This window comes from Triplophysa rosa, linkage group LG12, assembly GCF_024868665.1.
Source record: "Triplophysa rosa linkage group LG12, Trosa_1v2, whole genome shotgun sequence".
NCBI lineage: Eukaryota > Metazoa > Chordata > Actinopteri > Cypriniformes > Nemacheilidae > Triplophysa > Triplophysa rosa.
In genome coordinates, this window is record NC_079901.1 from 12,670,325 (window position 1) to 12,697,610 (window position 27,286).

The following is a 27,286-nucleotide window of genomic DNA, read 5'->3' on the forward strand; positions in this document are numbered from 1 at the left end:
TAAACTGATAATAGCTATGCTGATAAAAACAATATATCACAAACATTCGAATGGATGTAATGGGATTTGAATTGGTTTGAATGTAAACTAATGGTCTCTACTGGTAATGTGTTCTGGGTGTTATCTATTGAATAGGATCCAATATAACATTATTAACTACTGGAATAAGACTCAAAACACCACATGAAGAAATTATAGGTAACGGTTCACTTGTAGTGTAACCATTCTAAGCATTAGATGTTGTATTGTTTTTATTCCAGCAGGCACATCATGGGCTCTATTAGTTTTCATGTTCATATTTATAGTTTATTTAAACTAGTGTTGCACTAACACGGTCGGTGTGTGAATCCACATTCAGAGTGTGTTTTATGAAGTTGTCTTATGCAATCGTTTGAGTTCCCAGTGGAGATGCTGGGAAGTCAAGCGTCACTAATCCACAGTGTCTGCTCTTCTCCAAACACAAACTCATCAGAGCAGTGTCTTCTGCATGCTCCTACACTAAAAATGGAATTAGCTGCACTGAATTCGAAAGAACGTTTATTGTTAGTTTTTTGTGTTATTTCTTATGTCTGTGTGTCGACTGATGCTGAGGCCAGCTGCAAACTCAAAGCCAAATTCAATCTGAGCGGATATAAGGATGTGGAGAAGAAGACGGTGGTTATTGGCGGTATGTTTCCTATTCATAATCGCCTGGCTTCAACTGACAGCAACACCACAAACGCTCCAGAGTCCTCGGAATGTGAGGGGTAAGATTACACTTTTTATAAAACAATAAAAAATTTCTGATTGGCAGAAAAGCTGTCTAGAAGTTGTGAGTATTGAAATAATAGGATAGTCCTTTTTACAACTATATGCTTGTTTATGTATTTGCTGACTTGGAAGGCTTGTTGTTAATGTTAATGTTTTTTTTATTTCACTGCATTTTCTCGATTGTTCCTTCGATCATACAGATTTTATTTGTCATCGTTGTTATCGAAATCGCAGGTTGGCCTCCCAGATCACTGTTACTTTCCATAAACTCATTACATAACCTGTCGAAATTAATTGCATCCAATACACCTATTGGTGTCAACTGGTATTACATTGGTAATCCCCAGTCACCTGATATAATAAGAATTATACAAGAAATGCGATTTATTTACAAGATAATTTGATAAGCAAATCAAGATATGCAAGAAAATATGTATTAAATTTAGAGAGAATTGAGGACTAAATTAAATGTCAACATAACACATTTGTAGAGTAATCTTTACAATAAAATTCATTTTGTATCTATTTTCTCACAATTTACAGATTGTTCCAAATCCATACGGTGTCTTTTATTTTATTTTTGAAAACAACTTATTACATGTGCAAAAACACATGGTCACATTTTGTGTGTTTTGGAACATTTTGTGTAGGCCTAGTTCGCTTTAATTCCCATGGGAGACATATGGATCACATTTAAAATGTGAAATGTATGTGTTCTATCTGTAACATCTCATTCTCCATTTTGCATATTCAAACATTTAACACCTTGACCCTTATGGCCTGTATGCAAAAGAGCAGTGTTTGGTCACCATGAAATGAAAACGGACCATACTGAGTTTAATATTGCAGTGTTTTGTTACAAATAATTTATCTCTAAGGGTCATTATTGTTTACATTTATGTGCCCTCACAATTTTTTTTATCAAAAATGTCCCTTTCAAACAAAGTCTCTTCTCTACATGACGCATGTCTCAGCACAAGGGTGGGGCTATATTGACTGTTCAATGACCATGGTTTTAACTTTCAATGATCCAATCAATTCCCAAAGAACAAAATCGAGTCCTGCCATGCATTTTTATCTCATTCCAGAAGCCGTTTCACTTAAATATACATCACAATATGGAAGAGAACACAACTTGCAACTTTTATGTCATGCAGACTTAAAAATTCTTTAGAATTTGTCTACTGTTTAAAGTTAAACAAAGCAAGAGAACATCACCCAGGCTTTACGTGCTTAAGTAATGACCAAAAAATGTCTTTGAAGGAATATTGCACCCACAAACAGTCCCCATTGACTTCACCATAGTCCTTCTATGAAAAATCAATGGGAACCATTTTTTGGGAGAACTATTCCTTTATGCTTTGTTTACACTCACAAATGATTCCAGTCTTCGATTGAAAGAACAACACTAAATAATAATTCAGTGTTTTTCAATCCAGGACTATTATTCATTTATATCTAGGACACCTGCCCATTGCATTGAATTCTAATGTGTGAATTCCCCCTCAGCTTTAACTTCCGTACTTTCCGCTGGACTCAGACCATGCTGTTTGCCATTAAAGAGATCAACGCCAGGACCGACCTGTTACCCAAAACTGATCTAGGTTATGTCATCTATGATTCTTGCTTCACCATTTCCAAAGCTGTGGAGGGGACCCTTACCTTCTTGACAGGTCAAGATGAGGCTGTGCCCAACTACAGATGTGGAAATGGTCCTCCACTTTCGGCTTTGATCGGGGCTGGAGGCTCTGATCTCTCTATTGCCACAGCCAGGATCCTGGGCCTCTACTATTTCCCACAAGTAACCTTCAATTGCTGTATTTGATCTGTGATGTTTTTTGTGTTTAGAATCTATATGTTCATATATTATTGCTATATTATACTGTATATTATTTTATTATGTTTAAACCAAGAATCACAACAAATCAGTTTGGGTGTTTCAACTAAAGTATTTCTTTCCACATTACTAGATGAGCTACGAATCTTCGTGCTCAGTTTTAGAAAGCAGATTTCAATACCCCACCTTCCTCCGCACGATACCCAGCGACGAGCATCAGTCTGTGGCCATGGCGCGACTGGTGCTTCATTTTGGCTGGACCTGGGTGGGTACCATCGCAGCCGAAGACGATTATGGCAAATATGGCATCAAGAGGTTCAAGGAGCTGGTGGAAGAAGCAGGGGTCTGCACATCCTTCTCTGAAACCCTCCCCAAGGTCAGCAGCCCAGAGGCCATCCAGCGCATTGTGCAGACAGTGCTGGGCTCCACGGCTAAGATCATTGTGGTGTTCTCCTCTGATGTGGACATGAGACCCCTGGTGGAAGAACTGCTTTTGAACAATGTCACCAATCGCACGTGGATTGCAAGCGAGGCCTGGGTCACGTCTGCTGCCATCTCACGTCACCGCAATATTCTGCCCGTTCTGGGAGGCACGATCGGGTTCGCTGTGAAAAAAGCCACAATACCCGGCCTGGAAGAGCACCTGCTGCAGATCGATCCCTATCAGGACCCTTTGACAGAAGAGTTTTGGGAGACAGCTTTTAACTGTACTCTAAGTTTTCAAAAGGCAATGCAAAATGCCAGAGAATCAGGGAATATTACAAGTGCTCAGGATGTCAGATTAGATCCCGAAGGCCTCTGCAATGGAAAGGAGATGTTAGGCAAGTTAAATAATACATTCACAGATGTGTCACAGTTGAGGATTACGTACAATGTGTATAAGGCTGTGTATGCCGTGGCACATGCCCTGCATAATCTGGAGCACTGTGTACCAGGGAAAGGCCCTTTTGATGGCGGCAGCTGTGCTGACATTGATAAATTTGAGCCTTGGCAGGTAAAACACAAAACAACAAGCACACAAAGCAAGCAAACAAAAATGAATCGATTCCAAAATAAATGGTTGTTTATATAATATATGTGTGTGGCGTCTATACTGTATATATATATATATATATATATATATATGCACGCACATACATTTGTATAACAAATATTTACATAAATATATATACGTGTATGTTTAAATAAAATTTACCTTATGTAAACCTTATACCTTATATATATTACTCATATTTCTTAAATATATACAGTATTTGTATGTGTATTTATATATATATAAATGTAAATGCTACACACACACACACACACACACACACACACATATTATATAAACACAGACATTTATTTTGGAATCGATTAATTGCTATTAATTAATTAATTTGACAGCACTAAAAAGATCATCATAAATTGTAACCTCTTATTTGTTATGGGTGTTTAAAGCTGCAATTTATAACACAATAACTGAATCAGTATAAAAAATCAGTAATTGAGCAAGTAAAGAAAACTTTCGTCTTAGCTCCTCTTGATTCGCAAGTGTAAGCTTATAATAATGAGTTTTAATTTGAGCTCGGATTGTGCAGGACATGTTTTTTTCAACACGTATTTCAAATAATCTACAGTTTAATGTTTCAAACAGAGATGGCGATAGAGAGGTAAAGTTGTGGATTGCGGCTTTAAAATGTTACACACATATGTGGAACAGAAACAACACAGACAAAACCATATCTTTTTAAATGTATGTTAATGCATTCAGCACACAGTTTTATTCAAAGCGGCTTAAAATGGTGTCAAATTATTCATTTTTGTGTGTTCTTTAAAGATGGGGTAACACACGCAGTTTCTGCAAATCTCATATTAATCTTGACTACCTATTCAGGAGTATTGCATACTTCGTATCTTCGAAGAGTATTCAGTTTGATCAAATTTATAAAAGAGAGAGACAGCTGTACGATTATTTCCGGAAAAAGACGAGCTGCTGGAGGCGTGCAGGGGGGACGGAACTATAGCACGAGCATCCCTTCGTGTTGTTTACATTATGCACGTACACGCCGATTGGCAAGAAAACACAGACATATGACTCTTACCGCATGCAATTAACTGAAATCAGTTTGAAACGATCTCCAAATCCAGTGTTATATCCACCATTTATATAACATTCATCACAGAAATGCAGTTAGCAAACAAACACAGCTAAACTTCCGTCAGCCGAGTGAAGTGGCATTGATGGATGTGCTCTTTCGTGGGCGTGCTCTTTCTCTCGGTCTTTTGCTCGGTGGATGACGCGTGGGCCTGCTTTTCCGGGAGAATGGCCAATAACAGGAATAGGATCCCTGTTACAAAACAGGGATCCAGACTTATAAAAAACTTTCCGAAATAAGTTGGAGTGCTGGGGGAGTGTATCAAGCACAGAAATACTACGTCATACGTCCAACTCGTTTTTGAACAAGTTGACCATGTTAAGCATGAGAAGCCAGCATGTTTAACAGTGTAAAGAAGTCAGAATGCATGAAATAGCATGTTACCCCATCTTTAAGATTCAAACCTATGACCTTTGCAAATCTGACAGTGCTCTATCAGATGTGCTACAGAAACACTTACCTTTGTTAGTTTGCTGATTTTAAAATATAGTTTCCCATGTCTCACTCATGTCTTCTTGTGTTCTCTCTTCAGCTGATGTACTACCTGAAGAATCTCAGATTTATAGTCCCTCACACCAGAGAAGAGATATACTTCAATAATGGCGATGTGGAAGGCTTTTATGAAATCTTAAATTGGCAGAGTGATTCAGAGGGTGGGGTTACATATCACCCCATTGGTTACTATAATGGCACAGTGCCCATAGATAAGAGATTGACAATAGACAACACCTCTATCATCTGGAACAACGAAATTCTGGAGGTGAGGAGGTCACGTTATGTGTGCCGTCTTTAATCTTTTGACAAATCACCTTGACTACCATTGACAATATGAAAATAATAAATGGTTAAAATAGTTATTATTTTGTGTGGTTGACAATCAAAACATTAATTTCACTTGTACAAGAAACAACCTTTCAAACTTTAACACAACACACTGGAAGCCCAAACTCAGGAGTTCTGCAATCATATAAAATTAAGTTACAGTATAAATGTGTTTTTGCTCGTTTACTTTTTAATGCTAATTAAATATTGTATTACATAAAATGGCCTGTAACCAACACATCACTGCTTTTGTTAGTCATCCCATCATGGTTAGATTACATAAAAAATTGAATGTAATAATGTTTTGCTTCTCATTGTTGCATGTGGAATCTCTGTAAGAAACAAAGTAAACAAACTGACGTGCTTCTCCGGTGTACTGACATGAAACTTCATGCGGTCTTTTGTTGTTGTGTCACAGGTGCCACACTCTGTGTGCAGTGAGAGGTGCCAGCCGGGAACCAGGATGGGTATCCGTCAGGGAGAACCTGTTTGCTGTTTTGACTGCATCCCCTGTGCAGATGGCGAGATCTCGAACACAACAGGTCAGGAGTTAATCATTATGAACATTGTTGGTGTGTGTGTTTGTGCCTGTTTCTGGGAGGGGCATGATACACTAGAGCTTCTCGGAAGTGATAGCAAAAGTGTAAAAAACACAACTATGTAGTCATGCAGTAATAACGAACATCATGTGTCAAACATTGGCTTCAGCTTTCATTTTGTAATTGCTTGTGAAGTAATGTTTGACCAAAGATATCCACCCGATGGATATGTATATAAAACAATGAAAAGATCATTCCAAATGTTCATTGAATCAGCATTTCTAGATGTATGGTGTCCATTCCAGTCCAGTGTCTGTTGGATTTCAACAAAATCAAACCTCAGGAGTGACATAAAGTCATCCAACAGCAATGTGAAAGACTGACAACATGACAAGACACACGAAAACTGTGATAAAAATCCAGGTTATCACATAAAATATTTTTTTAACTTTTCCTAAATACAGATATTACTGTTGTGTTGCTTAAAAGTGAATATGAACTTGTTTTCTTTGCAGTATTTGAGGTCTGAAAAATACAGAGCATCTTTTCTGATATTTTGACCTGTTTCTCCAGTTTTCATTTTCTGCAAATAAAAGCAAATAAAAACAATATTTTAATTTGAAATTTGGGAGAAATGTTGTTAGTCGTTCACAGAATAAAGCAAAAATAGTCATTTTACCTTAACACATACCTAGAAATAGTAAATTCAGAAAAACAAAATCATTTTGAAATGGTCTCTTAGTTTTTCTGCAGCTGTATGCGTACCCTCCTGATATTTATATGACCAGCGATTATAAATAGCAAAGAAAGCTTCTATTCGCTTTTAACCATGTAGCCAAATAATCACTTTGAATCACTTGTGCATTTCCAACAGATGCAAGAGGTTGTATCCAATGCCATGAAGACGACTGGTCCAATGCAAATCATGATGAGTGTGTGCCAAAGACCATTGAATTCCTGGACTTCTCTGAACCTCTTGGGATCACACTCATCGCCATCTCTGCTTTTGGTGCTCTTTTGACTATCGTAGTAGCCATCATTTTCTTCATCCACCTAAACACCCCTCTGGTGAAGGCCAATGATCCTCTGCTAAGCTTCACCCTGCTGTTCGGTTTGGTCATCACCTTCCTCTGTTCTATCGTCTTCCTGGGAGAGCCTCAGATGTGGTCTTGCATGACCAGCCAGGTGGCACTGGCCGTTGGCTTTGCTCTGGTCCTCTCCTCCATCATGGGCAAATCAGCTCTTCTCATGCTGAGAGCCAGAGCGGTTAAAGCCGTCAAAACTGCCACCAAGAAGGCCAAAGCGGCAGCGGCAGCTTCTGAGCAGAGTCCTGACACCGCTGTCATTGCCCCAGCCATACCGCAGAAGAATGACGTCGACCCCATACATCCCAGAACCCAGAGGGCGATAATGATTGTGTGCACCCTGATCCAAGCGGTGGGCTGCACCGTGTGGCTGATCCTGGTTCCTCCGCACCCGGTGAAAAACACGGCCGCCCAGAACATTAAGATCATCTTAGAATGTGATCCTGGAAACATCATCTTCATCTGCTCCATCTTTGGCTATGACATTCTGTTGGCTGTCGTCGCTTTCACCTTTGCTTTCGTGGCGAGAAAGTTGGAAGACCACTTCAGCGAGGGCAAGAGTGTGACCTTTGGCATGCTGGTGTTTTTCATCGTTTGGATCTCTTTTGTGCCAGCCTACCTGAGCACACGGGGGAAGTTCATGGTGGCGGTGCAAATCTTTGCCATCTTGGCTTCCAGCTTCGGCCTGCTGGCTTGTATTTTTATCCCCAAGGTCTATGTGCTGCTTATCAAGCCTGAGAGGAACAAAGAGGAGATGATGATTACCAGACCGAAATCTCGTGACACAGCTGCCAATGGAAGCTCAGCGTCTATAGCCAGCACTGCCAATGGCACCACTGTGTCCACCGTGTCTCTAGATGAATGAAGACAGTGCCTGAAAACATCACTATGAATGTTCAAGTCCGATTTGTTTGTTTGAACTTCATATTTCCTAAATATAAATTTAGATATAAGATCTAAAACAGAATAGGAATAACAGTAAAGAGACCTTAAAGTTATTAGCCATGTTCTTTAATAACAGTCTCTATGCCATGTTTGATAAAGAAAATAAAGGAAGGAAAATAATGAAAGGAAAATTGGATTCCTCATGATATGACCCTTTTAAATAAACATGAAATTGCACTCAGGGTGTTTTTTGACTAGTGTAGCTGTTAATATGAAGCAAGAAGCAGTCTGCACTCGGCACATAAATAAAATAAAACCTATTTTCCTGTCTTAAAGACATGGCAATAGAGAGGTAATGCAGGTTCCTGACAGCAGGTGGGAGCACTGAGACTTCAGCAGCCGGATATTCTCCACATAAAAAGTACCACTCTTCTATTTGCTCCTATTTGATAAATAAAAGATGTATCGCAATAGTTTTGCTAACATACATGAAGTATATTTTTGTGAAACTTCTGTAAACTATGCTTTATTTCTAAAGGTAAAGTTTCTTTAAATGTTTTATTAGAATAAACTGGGTGTGTCTTTTAGAAATGTGGGAGGCGAAGTTGAATCCATTGTAAATTGTTTAGAGCTATGCTGAATTTTGCACAGGCATCTTTGAAGGGGTCTTCATTTTCATTTATTTTTCTCAACTAATATGTACTCATCATATCATATGTTTTGCATTTATCGTATTCATAAAATAAACAGTTACCTTAAATTGTCAGTCTTGTTTCTCTCTTTTTACTTTACACTTTTCTTAGCTTCCAGACACCAAGTGACACAAAGTGTTTATCAGACACTGACAGGCTGAATCAGACTCCATCTTTATTTATTTGTATCTCTCCACAGCCAAATAAAACACCAGACTCTTACTGTATGGTTCTTATTTTGAAGGTCCAGATATTTGATTTTTGCAGCCTGAACTCATCTTAATATAAGATTGTTTGAGAGTTGAAGGTTCAGTGTGTAATTTTTTGGAGGATTTATTGACAGAACTGCAATATAATATACATAATGTATTGAGATGTGTATAAAGATCTTACAAAATGAAGCGTTATGTTTTTATCACCTTACGCCCATTCAGACCGCCAGAAACTAGCAGCGGCAGAGCGACGCGATCTCATTCATTTCAATGGAGAGTGGCGACTTCCGGCGACATGAGCGACATTGACCGTTAACGACAGAAAGTGGGGAGTGTCCAGTGACGGTCAATAGACAAAAGTTGACAATCGTTCAACTTTAAGCAAATGATGAGTGACTTTCGCGAGCGACTACCAATAGGAGAAAAGCAGTGTTACTAACAGCAAACTGTTACTAGGACAACCAAAGCCAGGAACGCCTTCAAACGATCGCATAGCAAGAAATACACATTGTGCGTTCACACAGCCGGAAACTCTGTCGCTAGGTGTTGCTAATCTCTTGCTACAAAGTCGTTAGTAGCAGAGCCATTGAGAGAGAGAGATATGTTCCAATAGAACAGTTTTTTCACAGCAACGGCAGTTCATGGAGGCTCTCATTAGTTCCCGGAAGTTACTAGTAACGCATGGAGCTGCGACTAAACAGACCAACTGGGGTAAACGTTTAACCTATTTAAAGACGTAAGTCATTTAATGAATAAAAAAATGAAAGAAATAAAGCATTTAAAGAGAAAACAGAACTTCCTGGAACTATCTGAAGGCTCCATGAATTTGAAAAATTTGAACTTCCGTTGGCGCAACTCTCTCTCTCTCAATGGCTCTGGTTAGAAGGCGTTCCTAGCTTTGGTTGCTCTAGTAACATTTATAAACATTTGGACGATATCCTCATCAAATGGTGCCAGTGAATATACACGAGTCCAAAATTGAGATTGTTACATCATACCTGGGGGTATACCTGAACAGCTTGATTGGTCAGACGATACCAGTCTATAAAAAAGACAGAGTTGTATTCATTTATTAAGGAGACTGAGATCCTTTGGTGTATGTCAGGCATTGTTGAAGACCTTTTATGATTCTGTAGTATCATCTGTGATCTTGTATTCTGTCACCTGTTTGATGGGGATTGCTGGAGAATGAAATAAACAAACTTAAGCTTATAAAAAAGGCAGGGTCTGTGATAAATTATGATTGAAGCTGCAGCGTGAGAGGGTGCGTGGACAGACAAAAACTGTTTTGATTGGCTGTGTATTGTTATTGATTGTCGCATCCCGCCCCTTTTTCCCGTACGGTATGGACAAACAAATTGCTTATAGCAGAAAGCTCATTGCATCGCGTTTGGTCAGAATGAGCTATTTCTATCTACGTTCACCGCGGGTCTTCTACATGGAATTCGCCATGTTGTTTCTACAGTAGCCCTAAACGGACAAACTGCTCTACAGAGCGCATTTTGTAAATACGTTATCTCCTTCGGCAAAGAAGCAAAAACATGATGACATCTAAGCCTTGTGTCAGCCTCCGTAGTGCTTTAAAGGAGGGGTGGAGTGAGCCGTTGGTTGCAATTCGCAACCTCACCGCTAGATGCCACTAAATTTCAAACATTGAACCTTAAAGAGGAGATAAAATAAGAGTAACCAGGGAGTAACAGAAACAAGTCTCCCGAACAAAAAAAATTTACCATCCAAAATATACTATTTGTGGTCAAATGTGACCAAAGTTGGCATTGTTTAAACACATGCTTGAAACAATATGTTCTGACATTGTGTGTTATAGAGAGTAAGTATCCATGGGTCACACAGTATCACTTGCCACTGTAGATGCTTTGTGGAGTGATGATGTTTGTCTATAATTGGACATGTAACAACACACCCTGTGTGAGGGAAGCCTAGCATGCTTGAGGAAGACCTTTGCAGTTGATATGGGTGTGTGTCTGAGTAACTGTGGATGTGGTATAAACAAAATGCCTGAATAAGGGTTTGGCAAAAAGGCTAATTTAAGACCATTGACCACAGACAACACTGAGTGGAAACCAGCTAAACTGACGGCCCTGTGAAGGTACGATTTTAATAAGTCATCAGATCTTTGTAAAGTAATATACAGCATGATATTAATGATACATGCGGTAAAATGGGTGTTGTTTTACAAAGCTTATGCTTGCTACTATTTTAGCAGGCCGGTTTCATGTTGAGAGTTGTCCTTGAGATTACTGTGTATAGAGCAGGGGTTCTCAAACAAAAAATACTTCAGACACGTTTCATGGTGATAAATAAAAACATTCATCTTGAATCATTTTAGTTCCTATGTACTCTTATGTGCTTTCAAAACAATTTCTTTCAAAAACGTTACTTCAGGTTATTTAAGTGTTCTAATAAAATATCACAATTTTATAATGTATAGCAAGCTCTATTAAAACCTCCAAAACGATGTTTGAATTGTTGGAAACTGACAGAACTACACCCCATGTATACGTAGCAACAAATTCTGGGCCAAAAATGGCTTACATTTGGCACTTCTAGCTTAGTCCTGTTATTGCTTTTTTCCACAGTCTTGTGTCAAACAGCATTAGGGTTGGTTGTGGTGTGAGTCTAAAGCCAAAACAAACAAAAAGCCATGCATCAGTTTGGCCAAATCCTGGCTTGAGTTAGGCTCGCCATGAAAAGCAAATAGTTGAGTTAAGATGTGGGTGGGTTTTGGTTAGCCAAAAAGTTAAAAGCAACAAAAACTGACATTAAGAAATGTAAAAAAGAAAAATATCTTTGTAACACAATTATAGGTTCCTAGAAATGCGTCCCCAGAAATGCGGTCCTGAAATTGCAGCCTCCGGGTTTGCAGGCAGATGCTACTCCCGTGAATAGCCTACATTCACGCAGCCACTAGAGGTCACCATCTTTATTTTGTCCTCACAGTAAGCGGGTTTCCATCACTCTGGTTTTATTCGCATTTTGAAGTTTCGCATCAGAAACGAGTGATGGAAACGGCAAAATTCGAATTAAAAACCCTTAATTCGCAAAAAAGTTTTTACGCTCACTTGAGGTGGTTTTTCTTTTTTGCGAAAAAGGGTTAATGCGAATAATGGGAGATGGATTGCGGATTGACACTTTAAGTGGATTGTTCTGGGATATTTGTTGTTTATGACAGAGGGTGGTCTCCGACTATATAAAGCGCAGCCTTCTCCGCATTCGTTCATTCATTTTGGCAATGATAACTTGATAAGGAAGGCATGGACACCCAGATTGGAAAGCGGGTGAAAAATGGTATGGTCATCACAGGACGAACACTTGTGTTAGATATTTGCCGTGAGCTTTAACGTGAAATTTTTTTCTGTTTTTATTTGTAATCTTGAGATAATGTCAGATATGTAATGAACCAGTATACGAATAAGATTTTAAACTATAACGTGATTTTTAAATGACAATATAAGATATAAAAATAATCGAATCACTCACTAACAATATCCTAAATGATAACGCGATTTGTAACTAACGTTACCCGACTTTTACTGATCACATTTGATTTGTCACCTGATCCGATTTGTTCGCCATTACCTTCTTTTGTTTCCCAACTCTGGTGCAGCACTTTGGGCAGAACTTTCGGCTTCCTGCAGTATAAAAACCTTCCTGTGTAGTATATTAGATTAGTCTTGATTCTAGAATAGTGCCCTGGCAGGTGGTCTTCAGTTCACCCCTTGGTCTCACTAAGAGATAGAAGTAGGGTCTTTCTGTACTGTACTGTAAGGTGGGTGGGTTGGGAAACAGTGCAGGCCCTAGAGATTTTTTAACAGTTTTATTTAAAAGTATCTAATGGTGAACACTTAAAATAAATTGCCTAAATGTAATAAATATCTTTAAAAAAATTATCTTGTGTCACGTTTGTTGAGTTGACACACAGACATACACAGATGCCACATCGACTGACTGCTGAATTGTACATCAGTGTTTACATGTGCATGATTAATAGGGCTGTGTATTGGCAAGTGCCTACATATCACAATAGATGGGTCCCGATACAATATATTGCTATGTATTTTGATACGATACACATTTGCGATATATTCCAATGCTTTAAATAGAAAATGTAAAAAGTAGAGCTAGAAATACAACATGCTGTGTACTATATCGATAGTAGGGGTATCACTATCAATACACTATCGGAAAAAAAAATATTGCGATAGTTACATGTATCGATATTTTTCCACAGCCCTAATGATTAATGTGATTATTTCCAATAAACTGATTAAGGACTTCACAGCATGACACGAGCAAATATTCATCCCGTTTGTAATTTTCTTTATTCTGAATATTTGCATAGAATTGTGACTTTTTTATGGTTAAGATGATTGTCGTTTTAAAAACGTTTTCTTTAAAAAGACTTTATTGTTTATGTAGACCATATTAACTAAAAAGTAACGTTATTAGTTTATGACACTATTATGCAACTATGCTGCATTCAAGACCTCAGATTTAGGATAGTTTCCACCTCAACCGGAAGTAATTTCTGTAATGGCGCTCTATCAATGTTAATAAATATAATAAATACTATTTTAATACTGCTAAATCTTTACTAACATTAATGTTTTAATGTTACTAAATATGTCTAATGTTACTAAATCCAGACGTTACGTCACGGTTTGAGGTGGGAAATATTCCAAATCCGAGGTGTCTTTAATGCAGCATATAACTAAAAATAGTAAATGATAGCATAGGATATATTGTGTATCGTCAAAGGAGAATTTTTTTATTATGTAAGCCAATGTGACTTTTAACATTTTGCAGGTGGACTGGATATCAAATATGGCAGAAAAAGTACAAGAGGTGATAGATGGCAGTGACAGAGTTCCCAGTAGTTCAAAGATGCCATACAGGTGAGTGAAATACCCGCTACTGTATGAGTCAGAGCTATGACGTCCATCTGTTACTACAGTTAGGGAGCTGTATGTTGAGCTCCTGTAAATACATGCAGTAAATCCTGGTGATTAATACTGTGAGGTGATAGATTGTCTTCCTGGATCCAAAGAGACACCGCATGTCAAAGGTCTCTAACAGCTTCTGTGATGACATTTGGTGTGATATTTTTACACAGGTGTATAACAAGTCTTTGAAACAAGTCACAGCGGATAAAATACATGTAAAAGTAATGTTCTCTTTTGATAAGTCGTAAATAAGAAGAAAGTTGATTCTATCATTTAGGACCTACATTTTAGGTGATAGTTGACATACTTTAACCAAATGAGTATTTTATATCGAACAGTAGAGTGCCTTTACTAGTCATGTCAATCGATACCCATATGATTTTCTTTCTTCTGTGGAAAAGAGGATATTAGGATAAATATCTGTTTGGGTGAATCCAATACAATGGCAATGATTAACTGCTCATGTCATGAGATATTACAGAGCTGACACAATTTTGTTGTTAAAATGCTTAAATATTTGGTTGTTTTTCTCATCAAGACTTATCTGAGAATGTGGGAAATAGACAACCAGCTTCTTTCCTCCTCTCTTTTACCAGAAGAAATACTTCATTGTTGAAAGCGGTTATGTACCGTATTATTGAGGCTGTGACAGCAAAAAGAAAGGCATAAAATAATGAGGAAAACATCACAAAACATTACTATAAGTCTTGTGACTGAGTGCCTCATTTTATTAGCTTGCAGCAACAATTTTTCCAATCAAGTGAGAAGTGTAAAAAAAGACTTGACTTGTGACATACAGCAGCAGGCTGTTCTGAGATTTACAAAAGTATGTGTGAAGAAGTGTAGAATGAATGTTAAAGTGTTTGTGGAAAGAATCGGAGTCTGGAGAACAGCTGTTCTTTTGAGTCACACAGTTATGAGCCACCAGGCTCCTGGCTATGAGTGAGTATTATTTGGGTTGATGCCTTGAGTTATATCAGACTGTGTAACCTATTTGACTCTCACTTGCCTCTCTCATCTCTATGTCAAACAGTAAAAACAATCTCTGCTTCATCAGCAGTTTCAGTTTTTTTTCTAAGTAGCTATCATGCCTCAATTTATTCTTCTTCTCCTAATTTAACTTTCATACCTGTTATTTCCTGGTCTCCTCTTTTCAGCATTGCTTCATTCGCCTTCATTACTGAGACAGAGAGATGTAGGCTCTGCTATTACTCCTAGAATGAAAAAAAATCATTTAAATATAGAAACGGCAGGAAAGGACATGAATAAACAATTGAATTGATTTGAGAATGAATTGATACAGAATTGACGTTAGGATCTATATTTAAGGAAGTAGATTTAAATTGAACTTATATGTAAAAGAGTGGCTTAAAGGTGCTGTGTGTGATTTAAAATCAATTGAAAGAAATGCAATATAATATACATACATACATATAGTCTTCAGAGGTAGTATAAAGTTCTTACATAATGAAGCGTTATGTTTTTATGATCTTAGAATGAGCTATTTCTATCTACAAACACAGCGGGTCCCCTTACATAGATTCACCATGTTGTTTCTACAGTAGCCCTAAAAGGACAAACTGCGCGTTCCGTAAATGGGTTATCTACTTCGGCAAAGAAGCCAAAACGTGACGACATCTTAGTCCTGTGTCAGCCACCGTAGTGCATTGAAAGGGAGGGGACAGGGGTGGAGTGAGCCATTGGTTGCAATTCACAACCTCGCCGATAGATGCCACTAAATTTCATACACTGGACCTTTAAGAATAAACACTAAGAAAATGGAGTTTTCTTATTTTTATTATTTGTACACATTTTTTGTGGTTCAGTATATTATAGCATTATTAGATTCGAAATGTGTCAGTGTATATTTTATAAAGGTATCTAAAACAATGTAGCAAAATTATTTGCGTAATTTAATGATATACTTTGACTGAACTTTTTCTGTGACTGTTCCTTTAAATTGTGATTCAATTGAATTTAACTTACCGCATCCAGTGAGGTATAGCCAAATCAATTCAGTTCTCTTTAAAGCAAGCCAACTCTTAATTCTCAGTTCTGAAACTTGCCCAACCATGGATCTCTTGAGGCAGTAAAGTCAGACTTCTCTTTACCCTTCCTCTGCTTCTCTGGGAGATGGAATAATCTCAAGCCATGCATCTTCTATCTCTGTCTCGAGGGCAACTCTTTTGTTTAAGTGCTGCATGATGAAATGTGTGTATGGTTTCTGTGTATGAATAAAGTGTGTGTGTGTGGGGGGGGGGGGGGTAAAGTGAATAAAGACAAAGTAATTTTATATGCAGGAACTAGCGGAACTCAGTTTCTTTTCGTTTTCATGTCTGGGGCCACATATGTTTTTAGAGCATGTTAAGTCTACAGTTGACCGTTTGGTTATATGTGTGTATTTTTGATTTGTGTTATGTTTGCTGCCTTAGTAACAGTCTACTCAATAACATTCCAGTTATGGCATGCCAATCACAGTGGTGTCTGCTCTGCAAATATGGGTGCAGAGGTCAGGACCTCTGTTGATGGATGTAAGATGATGTTATGGTCACCAGTGGTGGGGATTTGAGTGGAGGACGTATTTAGTTACCCTGAAATGAGGAACTCAAACAGTCATCACCTCTGCCCCACATGTATGAGTGTCCACGTATGCGAGGGTTGTCAGTTTGTATCTTCGGATTTTCACGTCCCGCTTGCCCGTAGTCATTCTGCTCGAGACTTGAATTACAGAGTTCTCACCCTTGTCATTGTGCCAGACCCTGACCTACCTGTGCTCAGGTTTCCCCCCACGTCACGTCCAAGGTCCGATCAGCCGGCTTCTTATTTCTTGAGCCTCTCCTTCTGCTGTCCTGCCTTTCTCACTTTCCATCTCACAAACCTTTTTGCCCAGACTAAAAACCAACACGCATATACTCTTATCCATGATCACCGGCCAGACCAGATAGACATTACCTGTATCAATTATTAAGGTTAGAAAACAGCACTCATCTTTGGAAATGTGACCATTAAGGTCAAAGCCTGTGAGCTGCAGAGAATCTGAAAGAGAGGCATTGAGTTACTCTAAAATTCATATTTGATTACTCATTAATTCCCGAGTGATTGTGTGAAGTGTGCCCGACTAAACATCATTAGCTTATTGCAAAAAACAGACTTAAATGTCATATTAGCTGATGTGAGCGACATACGGGTTTGTGCTTGGAATTTGCCCGCATCAGTTTTATGGGCTGCGATTTTTGCCTTTCTGAACCTTTTCTGCTTGAACGTGATATCAAAACAGGCATGCAATTTTGTTTTAAATGTCGAAGTTCTGACTGCATTAAGACGTTTTGATGTTTTGATGGGCTCAGTGAACATTGATCACTAGCGATTTGTGCCCATTGGCACGTACTGTATGCTGGCAGATTGCTGAAATTGATTAAGCGAGCCTGTCTTGGGACGTCCTTTCTGTAACCTTGAGGTGAGAGACTGTTTTTAATCATCAGATTCTTTTCAAGCTCCTCTACTGAAGCATGAAATAACTTCTTTGAAGTACTTGGGAGAAAAGTTGCAAACTTTTTTGTTGCTGACATTCAAGGGAGGATTCATTTTTATGCTGGTTTTCATGGCAAGAAAAACAAACTTTGGGGAGAGCAAGCAAAGTAATTAGCTGAGTCATTTCCATATTTATGTCTTTTGGACCCTTGAGGTAAGCATGAATTGATCAGGCAGATTACTTTAGGATGATATCACCTTGCTTTATAAATGACCCAAGGGGTCTTTATAATTTGTTAATTGCTTCAAACCGACAATTTTAACATGTGCTAATGATCCATTTAATTTAGCTATTTAAGAAGCAGATGTTCAGGTGTGAGGATGAATGAATGTGCATATTGCTGTTTTAGAAGCCTTACAGTATGTATATAGACTTGAGAAAGTAACTGTCACAATATCAATCCTCAATGCACCATTAGGTACAAAACATCTCCAGCTGTAAAACTGCTCACATGATGATAACAAAAATAATAGCAAAAACCCCAAAACCCATTACAGTTAAAGACTGAAAATCACTGTTTGAACTGAATTTTGAAAGTTTATTAGTCTGTTTGTTTGGTGAGTCTCGCTAAGTTTCAGGGCACCTGCGGTTACTTTGGAAGTAATTTTATGTTAAGAAGCACGATTTTCTTGTATTGAATGTTCCCTTTTGAACAGGGAAGCAAATGTATTATAAGGGCAAAATATTGAATAGTTTTGTTAACATCCATGAGTGTAAAATGAATCATCAATAGTTTGGTGAGTTTTCAAGAGAAAGGCTATTTTAAATACAAATGTCTTCGAAAACTTTCTTCAGCTTGTAGAAGTACACTAGTGTTTATTGTACAGTGGTGTCAAAAAGTCACATTCAAATCCAGGATTTCACATTTATAACTGGGAAATTAGACATTTTAGGATTTTGAAATGATACCAAAACGTTTAGGATGTAAAATTCACTGTTTTTGAGGAAATCGATTTTTTTTAAATGATTAAATACTGTGTTGTCAAAGTTGACAAGCACTTTTTAATATGTTTTATTGGTAGGATATTTGCAAAACCCAGTGACAAACATAAAGGGAGGCTAATACTAACAATTTATGGGAAAAAATAAAAATGACGAAATGTGGAGGTTTTCAGAAGAACAGCAGTGAGATTTTGACCAAACGTGTGGGGTCTATGCCATGTCAAATACTGTCTTCTTGAAAGAGTAACACACCGAATACTATGATGTTTATGCTGATAATTATATTCCTAATAAAAAACACTATTAATTTTTTTTAAATGGTTACTCTAGATGGCCTCAATAACTAACAGTCATATATTTAAAGCCACAAAACTCCATATATGCTTGCACTAGAATGCCAGGCTCCTTACACCCAACCCCAGTCTGGTGGCTTTGTCTTCTTCCTTGCCCAATCCAACCCAGCCTTGCAGTCAGACCGAAGAGCTCAGCCAGATCTGGTTTCATCCTCAGCACACAGGGAGGTTATAAGAGAGGCTGAAAAGATCTCACGCACAGAAAGAGAAGCAAAAGAAGATAATACCTGACCCTTGAGTTCCAGTTAGTCAAACAAGAACTCGATTAGGAAGCTACTCAACTTTTGATTGAGAAGTCTCAGTGATTAAATCCAGACTCCCCCCAGCCTCCATAGGGTGGAGGGGGCCCTGCCAGCTATGATTGCAGCTCGTAGCGGTTCGGTGGGTCGGGGGGGCCCTGAGGATCCCTCCAGGCACCGCAGGCAGTCAGCTGCTTCTCTGACAGGGCACCGCAGCCAGCGCAGCTCTCAGGAGAACACCCGCGATGGCAGCCATTCTCACAACCAGCAGGTGGCGCTGATGCGGGCAAGGAAAGCTCTTCTTATCAGGGAGATGGAGACCAACTGGTATTTGAAGCTGTGTGGTCGAGCCAAGGAAGATAGCATAGCTTATCAGACCGGCATGCCTTACCGGTGAGTGCTGAATGTAGGGAGGGGATGTTATGTGAAGGTAGGGTCCATGTCATTTATGACATATCTCTCTTTCTGTTTGCCTCTTCGTCTTTGCATTAAAACACAAAGGCTCCTTAGACGATGATAAGGTGGTGTTTTAGTCAATATTTTGGCTGTAAAAATTGTGGCTGCTCATTGGATAATTTTTCTCAATGACGTTTTATTATTATTATTATGAAATGAAATTAAGACAATTAGCCTATTTATTTTGATGTAGTTGACGTTCTCTGGGTTGATCTCAAGCTGTCTAGGCACTCCGGGATTTAATGTAATAAAAATGTAAAGAATGATCTTAGTTTAAGCACACTCTTTAAACATCAATCTTTTCTTCTCACTTGAGAAGAAAAAGTGAAAAGTGAAAGTAGAAATGTGACATAGATATCAACACCAAGAAGTTGAACCATTTTTAAGCTTTGGTCCTTGAACCAGCATGTTCACCTGTGCTCATATTGATGTTTTAGATTTTGTTCATAAACAGTATAAATAGAAATCATTTTGGGTGTCAGCCCATTTTATGACTAACACTCTTTTGAAAATGTGTTTTTTTAGTTCTCACTAGTTTAGTTCTCACAGTTTAGTTCTTTTTAGTTAAATCTCACTAAATTAATGCAAAAAAAACCCCATTACAGTTGTTTTTCTTTCACAATAAGGTAATTTTGAGCGTTTATAATTCTGTTTAGGGACATTTCACCATTATATTTCCACTGCAAATCCTTTCATCCTTTTATACGTTTTGTGCTTTTCTCTCTCTCTGTTTCCAGCTTTAGCAGTCTGTCCTCAAACAGATTTTTCTTTTATGTCTCAAGGAGAATGAAGCATGCAGACAAGGTTAATGGAAGAGTTTAAAGCCAGAGCCCTGCAGCTGTAAAATGTGAAAATGTTGGTCCTCTTTATTCTCATCCTCATCATGCTAAAAATCTGTCTAGAGACACATAGGGTGAGCAAAACACATACAGAAAGAAAGATATTAAGCGAATGTTGTATTTCATGTTAATTTTAGCTTTAAATTGGCCATTTTGCTCACATTAAGCATTTTGTAATGAACTGCATTTCTTGAGGAAATGTTCATTGTGAAACGTACAGTATTATCTTTAAGCATGAAGCCAAAACTTGGCACTTCTGATTTCCTACCAATGCGAACTGGCAAACAAAAGAAGACAATTGTTTTAGTTTCATCCCCCTCCCTAAAATGTAATGTATATTACACTGTAAACAATTTACTCTTGTCTGGTTATACAATACAGGGTACATACACAAAACATGGAGGTACTTAGTTTTACTATAGCGAGATCATCCAAACAAGTTGTTTTGTAACAAATCTGTGTTCTACATGAGACATCTTTTGAAACTGAATCCTTAATACCTGTAAAGTAAATTCAATAAAAAGCTGAGTTATGTATGTGCTTACAGTGACAAGGTTGTCAGGACAAACCACTCCATTAACCCAAGGATTTCATCTCCCTTTAGTGTTTTATTTTCAAATGGTGACTCACCTTTATTAAAATGTGCATTTTACATAATACTGTTTTTTATGGCATGCAGCTTAATTTTCCTTATGGATCTAATCTACTCTTGGTATTTTCATAGATTGTTGCATATTTGTACATTAGATTAGATAACGTGCTAGATTGGGTTTTTTCTTCTTAGCCTGTGTGTGCCTCATACTCTAGTCTAAAACATCTAGAAGACAAAAATAGCACATGTAGAGTATGCAAATAAAAAATGTTTTTTAATCTTTTGACATAAAAAATATGAAAGGTAGGTTTGAAAAGTTATAATACTTTTTTATGGGTTGTAATGAAACTGGAGGCATTAGGCTACTCACCATTTGCAGTGACCTAGAAACACCGAACAGGGAGCAGATGACCATCTGATTAAACAGCAGCTTAATGTGCCAGTTTGACTTTTGAAAGGATGCTTATATATTTTCAATTTGTTTGTAAATGCTTATCTTTTTAAGTTAGGTAATCTATTGCTGTTGCTTATTATTTTGGCTAGTTTTTTTTCATGCATTATTATTATTTTTTGCGTTTTTTTTACAGTTCTCTCAACAAGTTGTGACCACCAGTGTTTTTTTTAACTGATAGTTTAATGAAGTGTGCAATAGTAATTAGTCTCACACAGTTCAGATTTAATAGCAAGATGATCTGCAAGGCTCACAGCATATGGGACACCAGTGGCCCCTGCTCTTGAAATGATAACCCTCCCGGGAGTGTTCTGATTATTAATCCAATTAAAAGATCATTATCTTCAATGAAAAAAATAAGGATGTGATGTCTGTGAGATACAACACCCCCCTGAGATTTAACAGAAGCTGTGTTGGTATGCTTCGGGTTTTTAGGTGTTTTTATGCTTGGCTCCCTTATTTTTAAGTTTCAAGCACAGATGTCCTAGAAATGTGGGATTCATGTAAGGAGGCAATTAAAGGGATACCTCACCCAAAAATGAAAATTCTGTCATCATTTACTCACCCTCAGATTGTTACAAACATGTATACATTTCTTTGTTCTGCTAAACACACAGGAAGATATCTGGAAGATTGTCAAATCTCACTCCCCATTGACTCCCATAGTATTTATTTTCCCTACTATGGCAGTAAATGGTTCGTGAGATCTGACATTCTTCCAAATTTCTTCCAGTGTGTTCAGCAAAATAAGAAATTTATACAGGTTTGGAACAATCTAAGGGTGACTAAACAATGACAGAATTTTCATTTTTGGGTGAAGTATCCCTTTAATAGTTTAATTTGCAGAGACAGGGTTTCTTAACTGCTTAACTTAAAGGAATAAATATGGTCCCCATTGAATTTCCATAGTAGGAATACAAAAATACACCTTCTACACTATAAGTATGGGATACTCATCTGACCGTCTGGAATTTTGATATGGAGTTGAATTTCTGGTAGTTCTGTCAGGTTCACTACCGTCAAAAATGATTGACACTTAAAATACATTTTGATTGGCGGTATGGTTCTGTTCTGGGCAAAAAACTCCCTGCCCATCCATGCAGCCAGCATGAATAAGAGCAGGGAGCGCAACGATAACGCCATTTAGGGTAAACAGAACACAACAAGCAGATGTCATTAGTTCTTAATGACTGTGACGAGGGAGGCGTGACGAGAGCCGTGGGAGGAAGAAGCGAGGCCGGGACGCGATTGATAATGAGTGTCAGCTGGGCGTCATTCCGGCCTCGTATCTCTCACGGAGGAGCGGAAGCATAAAGGACCAACGGCAGGAGAACACGGCGAGAGAGGACCGGGCCCGGACATTAGTTAAGTTTTGTTTATGTTCGTGTGGCCGGCAGTCGTCCGTGAGGGGCTGCCGGCCTGTTTTTGCTACTGTTTATTTATTTTTGATTAAAGTGTTTGAATGTTCGCCGGTTCCCGCTTCCTTCCTTCCCGTTTTATTGAACCTTGCTACAATGACATTTAAGTGTAACACATAATTTAAAGTAATGAGACTGTGAAAAAGAATAAAGTCCCAATTGAAAAAGTGAAGTGGAGCTGGGGATGGAGGAGGGTAATTTGCTCTTGAGCAACGCTATAAGCTGCTGTTAGCTGAATGAAATATAAACGGAAGCTGTGATTGCGTCATATTTCTATAGGATGATGAGGATAAGCTGATGCGGGCTTGACCCACGTGACCTGCCAGAACTAACGCTATACGCTTGATTTTTGTCTTACAGCATACCATAAAGATAGTAGTATCGTTTTATTGCCTTTGGCATCTACAACGTTTACACCCAGATGTGTGTATGTACCATTTCTTTAGTATCCTTTTATCAATTGTGATCAAACAGGGATGGTCACTTCGGTAGAGGAATGTCACGTATTACGGGCAGGTGATTTAACCGTCCCCATAGACCTCTGCATGCTCTTCGAGTGTGAAAACTCATTTGGTTATTTATATGCCCTGTCCATCGCCTAAAAATAAACGTTAAGAAAAGCATAAACCCTTGACTGGCATTGCTGTTGATTTCTCCACAGCTTTCAATCCTGATTGAGCCAGATATCTGTCAATGCTTTGCCTGTAGACTTGTGTGATTGTTTGTCTGGTTTTGGTTGTTGTATGAGCTTAGACCAGTTTGAGATTTGGATATGGAATACGTCAAAGACTTTAAGTCACTTGGGTGTGTATTGGTCTTCTGTGTATTTATGTTGGCTGCTCTCCATGGAATTTTAGAGGGGTGCTCGGAATATAAGTCTCTCATTCCCACAATCTCCCGGCACAGACATGATGTCATAGTTGTAGTTCCAACACTACACGGGGGTCAAAGGTCGACTGTAGATGAGGTCTACTGTATGAGAGGAGGCATGAAAAAATGGAACGGAAAATAGTAAGGGATGAAATATAGCGAGTGAGGGAGGGAGGGAGAGAGAGAGAGGTGGAGCGACATAGATAGAAAGGTTGGGTGGGGGGGGGTCGTGGAGGGATGGCAGTAGAGATACAGGCAGGGAAAAATGTCCCAGATTCCCATGGTGTTTATTACAGAGTGAAACTAAGTCGATCAAATGAAATGGGATCTGTAACTGCAAGACATCGAAGAGAGATACAAATTCAGTCAGTGGATATTTACTTTCAAGAGGATTTTGGAATAATTGTTCTTTTTTTTGGATAATCTACTGACTGAAGGAGACATTCAGGTCTATTTTGATAGAGGGCAGAGTACTGGGAAAACAGAAGGTTTTAACTCAGAAGTTTCTTGAAGGCCCACTTGGACTGTGTATGTACAGGCACGTGAGGACGTAACTAAGAGAGAGAGATGTACTTGTACAAAGCCACTTGTCCTGAGATTCCCACTCCAAAGCAGAAGGGTGGGCAGAAGCCCGGCGGGAAGAGGGGGCAGCAGCGGGGCAGCAAACAGACCTCTGGGGGGAAGATTTACCCTCCGATCGCGTGCTGGGGAGGCCTGCATAACAACTCCCAGCTAGAGCTGAAACATCTGGAGGAGTTTCTCAACGTACACACGCTCTCTTTACAGGATTCTGTCCGAGCCAGGACTGGCATGGCATACAGGTACACAACTCTGAGGGGCAGAGACGTGTATGCATACTCCAAATCCAGTCGGTGTATGTTTGGGGGTTTCATTTGGTAATTGTGGAGCTTTGGTTGACTTTTGTTGATGATGGAGGATGAGAGAACATTCTTTCAGTTTTAAAGGAATGAGTTACTACATGACTGCTAGAGTTGTTTTTAAAGAAATAGTGAACCCCGAAACGAAAATTCTGTAGTCATTTGCTTACTTTCTTGTCATTCCAAACCTATATTTTTATCTTTTTTTCTGTGAAACACACAATAAGATATTTCCATACAATGAAAGTAGCTTGTAAATAATAGATTCAAAATGACAAAATATATTTTACATTCGACTAGGGCTTTTCATAAACTTTGTGTTTACATAATATATGTCTGTGCACTGTGCATATTAATTTTGTATTTATAGACACATACACATTCATGTATATATTTAAGAAAAATATAAAAATGAATAAATGTTTATATATAATTTAAATGAAATATAATTATTAATATATACATGCAAATATTCCCTAAATATATACATGTTTATAAATACAAAATAAATAGGCACAGTGCACAGGCATATATTATGTAAACACAAACTATTATTCTGGATGCGATTAATGTATGCATGCATGATGTAATAATTCAATTCTATATTATGTCACTTGAACTACTTTTATTATACTTTATTTTGGCTTTTTTGGTTTTAAAAGTCTAAATCACCATCCACTTTAAATATTTGGAAAAGAGCAATTAGAAAAAAAACATTATTTTGTGCGTCACATAAAAGCGAACATAGGTTGGAACAACATGGAGTGTGTAAATGAAGAGTTTGGTTCCAAAATGAGATTTGAGATTATGTTATCATGTTTTTCTTGTGTTTTATTGTGTTAGTTAGCTGTATTTTTTGAGTAATTATGGCTTAAATCTAAACAAACCAACTGCAGTTTGATTTCATTTTTTGGGGTGAACTGTTTCTCTTAAATGAAATTCATAAACTTCAAAAACAAGAAGTACTGAGAGTAGGAGGAATGAGTCTTCTTGGGATCTTAAGTGAGCTGTTCCTCTTTTCGCCCACATGTGGCTGTATATTGTGTTCTCCGTTGAGTGACATTGTGGGATAGTTTTCCACTGTTCTCATTTGTGCTCATTAACGTTCTGCACGATTTTAAATCTCCCACAGGGACATCTCGAAAAGTCAAAAGCTTTGGTTTTTACTTTGTTTTACGTCTTTCATGTACTGTAAATTTGTGTTTTGGTTTGCTTTCAAGTGCACTTGAACTTGTTAATCTTTGTACTTTATATATTGGCTGGGCCTGATTTACAGGCATGGCAATGGCCTCTCACCCATCCGTTCCCATAACCTGGGATCTTCACTAGCTTTTATTAGTCCGTTCATTTATTAGTGCTTTGATTATGGTGCTGGCTGTTCATCACAGTGTGTCCTCTGGGCTACATTCTGAAAATAGTTCACTATAGGTCACTCTGCTGGTCAACCAATGACATCAAGAGCTGGTTTTGGCTGGCATGTTTTAGACAGATAGAGACAATAGATGGCACAAAACATATACATTGACGGATGTTGACGCCATAGGTGGGTGATGGACATATGGGTTGAGTAGGACATTACCGGGCTGTTCCACTTTTACATATGGTGTGTTAACATGGGCTAGAGGGCATGTTGAGTCAACAGCAGAGTATCGTCTGTAAACTGTCTGTCGCAGTAACTCTTTTGGGCCACATGAAGGTTATTTGTCTCGACATCTTCCTTTTTCTTCTCGAAGCTCTTTCCACACACAAATAAACACGTACACAGTGTCTCATGACAGCGAGGGTCACGTCCAGGCATTTGACCCGGGCCACAGGAGAATCATTGCTTGGAGTCACATCAGTCAGTGGCATGCATTGGATCGTGAACGAATGACTTCAAACCCAATAATTCCAATGACCTCATCCCGTTGAACTGCATAGCAATGACCCGAAACAGTTCCATAGGGAGGTCACAGTTGTTGTAGCTGAAATCATATCAGAAAAACAAAACATAAAGCTGTTTTGCTTTAAGGGCCGATTATACAGAAAGACATGGCAGCCACAGAGAGACTGTAAAAGTGCAATGATCTACATTCCGATGCAGGACAAAGTTTTGTGGAAAGAGCTTTTATAGGACATCTTGAGTTATGACCATAACATCTACTACATGTCGTACATTCACGGGCCAGAGTGCTGTTGTTAAATACACTTTTATGGACAAGAAATGCTGGTGATGAATATCTGTTTGTCAGCTGAAGGAATACACTGCTTAATATTGACTGGAAAGAACTTGAGGGGATCTCTAATCTATTTGATCTATTTCCTGTCATCGCTTTGTGTGCTGCTTTATTTACAGTCTCAGTTCTGCTCAGGCTGCTGGATTGTAGTTGCGGTCCAGGCACAGTTACTGCCTGACTTATGGTACTGACAGGACATTTATAGTGGAACATTGTTGTTTGAGTTTTACAACACTGTCATTAAATAAAGGTGACCTGTCAAGTTGTATTTGTCAAAAAAGCCCACACGGAGTGCACCCATCCCTCAGTTTATTTCTTCTTCATTGGCCTTCAGAAGACAGCACTTTTGTTGCCCTTTCTGGTTTTTAGACAACCAGTATTTTGTACAAGAGTGTTTGATTGCATTTGTTTTGGTTTAGAATCCATTCATAGAATTTCAATATATTTTTATTCACACAATTTCAATATTTTATAGATTTAGTGCCTCTTAAGTTGGCACTGATATTTCTGCATCAGTAATCAATGATTTAGTTTTTATAAGGCTTATAAGGCTCAGTTCTAATGAACATAAGAAAAGTA

The 27,286-nt window shown here is 38.3% G+C and overlaps 2 protein-coding genes across 3 annotated transcripts in view; both read left to right on the forward strand.

Annotated features, from left to right (window-relative positions):
* Nucleotides 1-411: 411 nt before the first annotated feature.
* Nucleotides 412-8,716, forward strand: LOC130563055 (vomeronasal type-2 receptor 1). The gene is made up of 6 exons (XM_057348457.1): nt 412-746; nt 2,260-2,551; nt 2,721-3,581; nt 5,258-5,485; nt 5,966-6,089; nt 6,961-8,716. The coding sequence occupies exons 1-6, from the start codon at nt 505-507 to the stop codon at nt 8,034-8,036; spliced, it is 2,823 nt and encodes a 940-aa protein (XP_057204440.1). The 5' UTR covers nt 412-504; the 3' UTR covers nt 8,037-8,716.
* Nucleotides 8,717-10,953: 2,237 nt separating this feature from the next.
* Nucleotides 10,954-27,286, forward strand: part of kcnab1a (potassium voltage-gated channel subfamily A regulatory beta subunit 1a) — a 106,215-nt gene continuing 89,882 nt past the window's right edge. The window contains exons 1-2 of one of the 2 annotated variants that reach the window (XM_057347962.1): nt 10,954-11,067; nt 13,785-13,873. In XM_057347962.1, coding sequence (XP_057203945.1) covers nt 13,803-13,873 — 71 coding nt within the window. In that variant the 5' untranslated portion in view covers nt 10,954-11,067; nt 13,785-13,802. Of the gene's footprint in view, nt 11,068-13,784; nt 13,874-23,950; nt 24,435-27,286 lie in introns of those variants that run through there. The other variant, XM_057347960.1, reaches the window with a different exon arrangement.

Excerpts from the sequence above, each read along its gene's own strand:
- LOC130563055 (XM_057348457.1), top strand. The coding sequence starts at position 505 with ATGGAATTAGCTGCACTGAATTCGAAAGAACGTTTATTGTTAGTTTTT. Across the intron at positions 747-2,259 it reads GAGTCCTCGGAATGTGAGGG|CTTTAACTTCCGTACTTTCC; the intron begins GTAAGATTACAC and ends ATTCCCCCTCAG. Across the intron at positions 6,090-6,960 it reads CGAGATCTCGAACACAACAG|ATGCAAGAGGTTGTATCCAA; the intron begins GTCAGGAGTTAA and ends CATTTCCAACAG.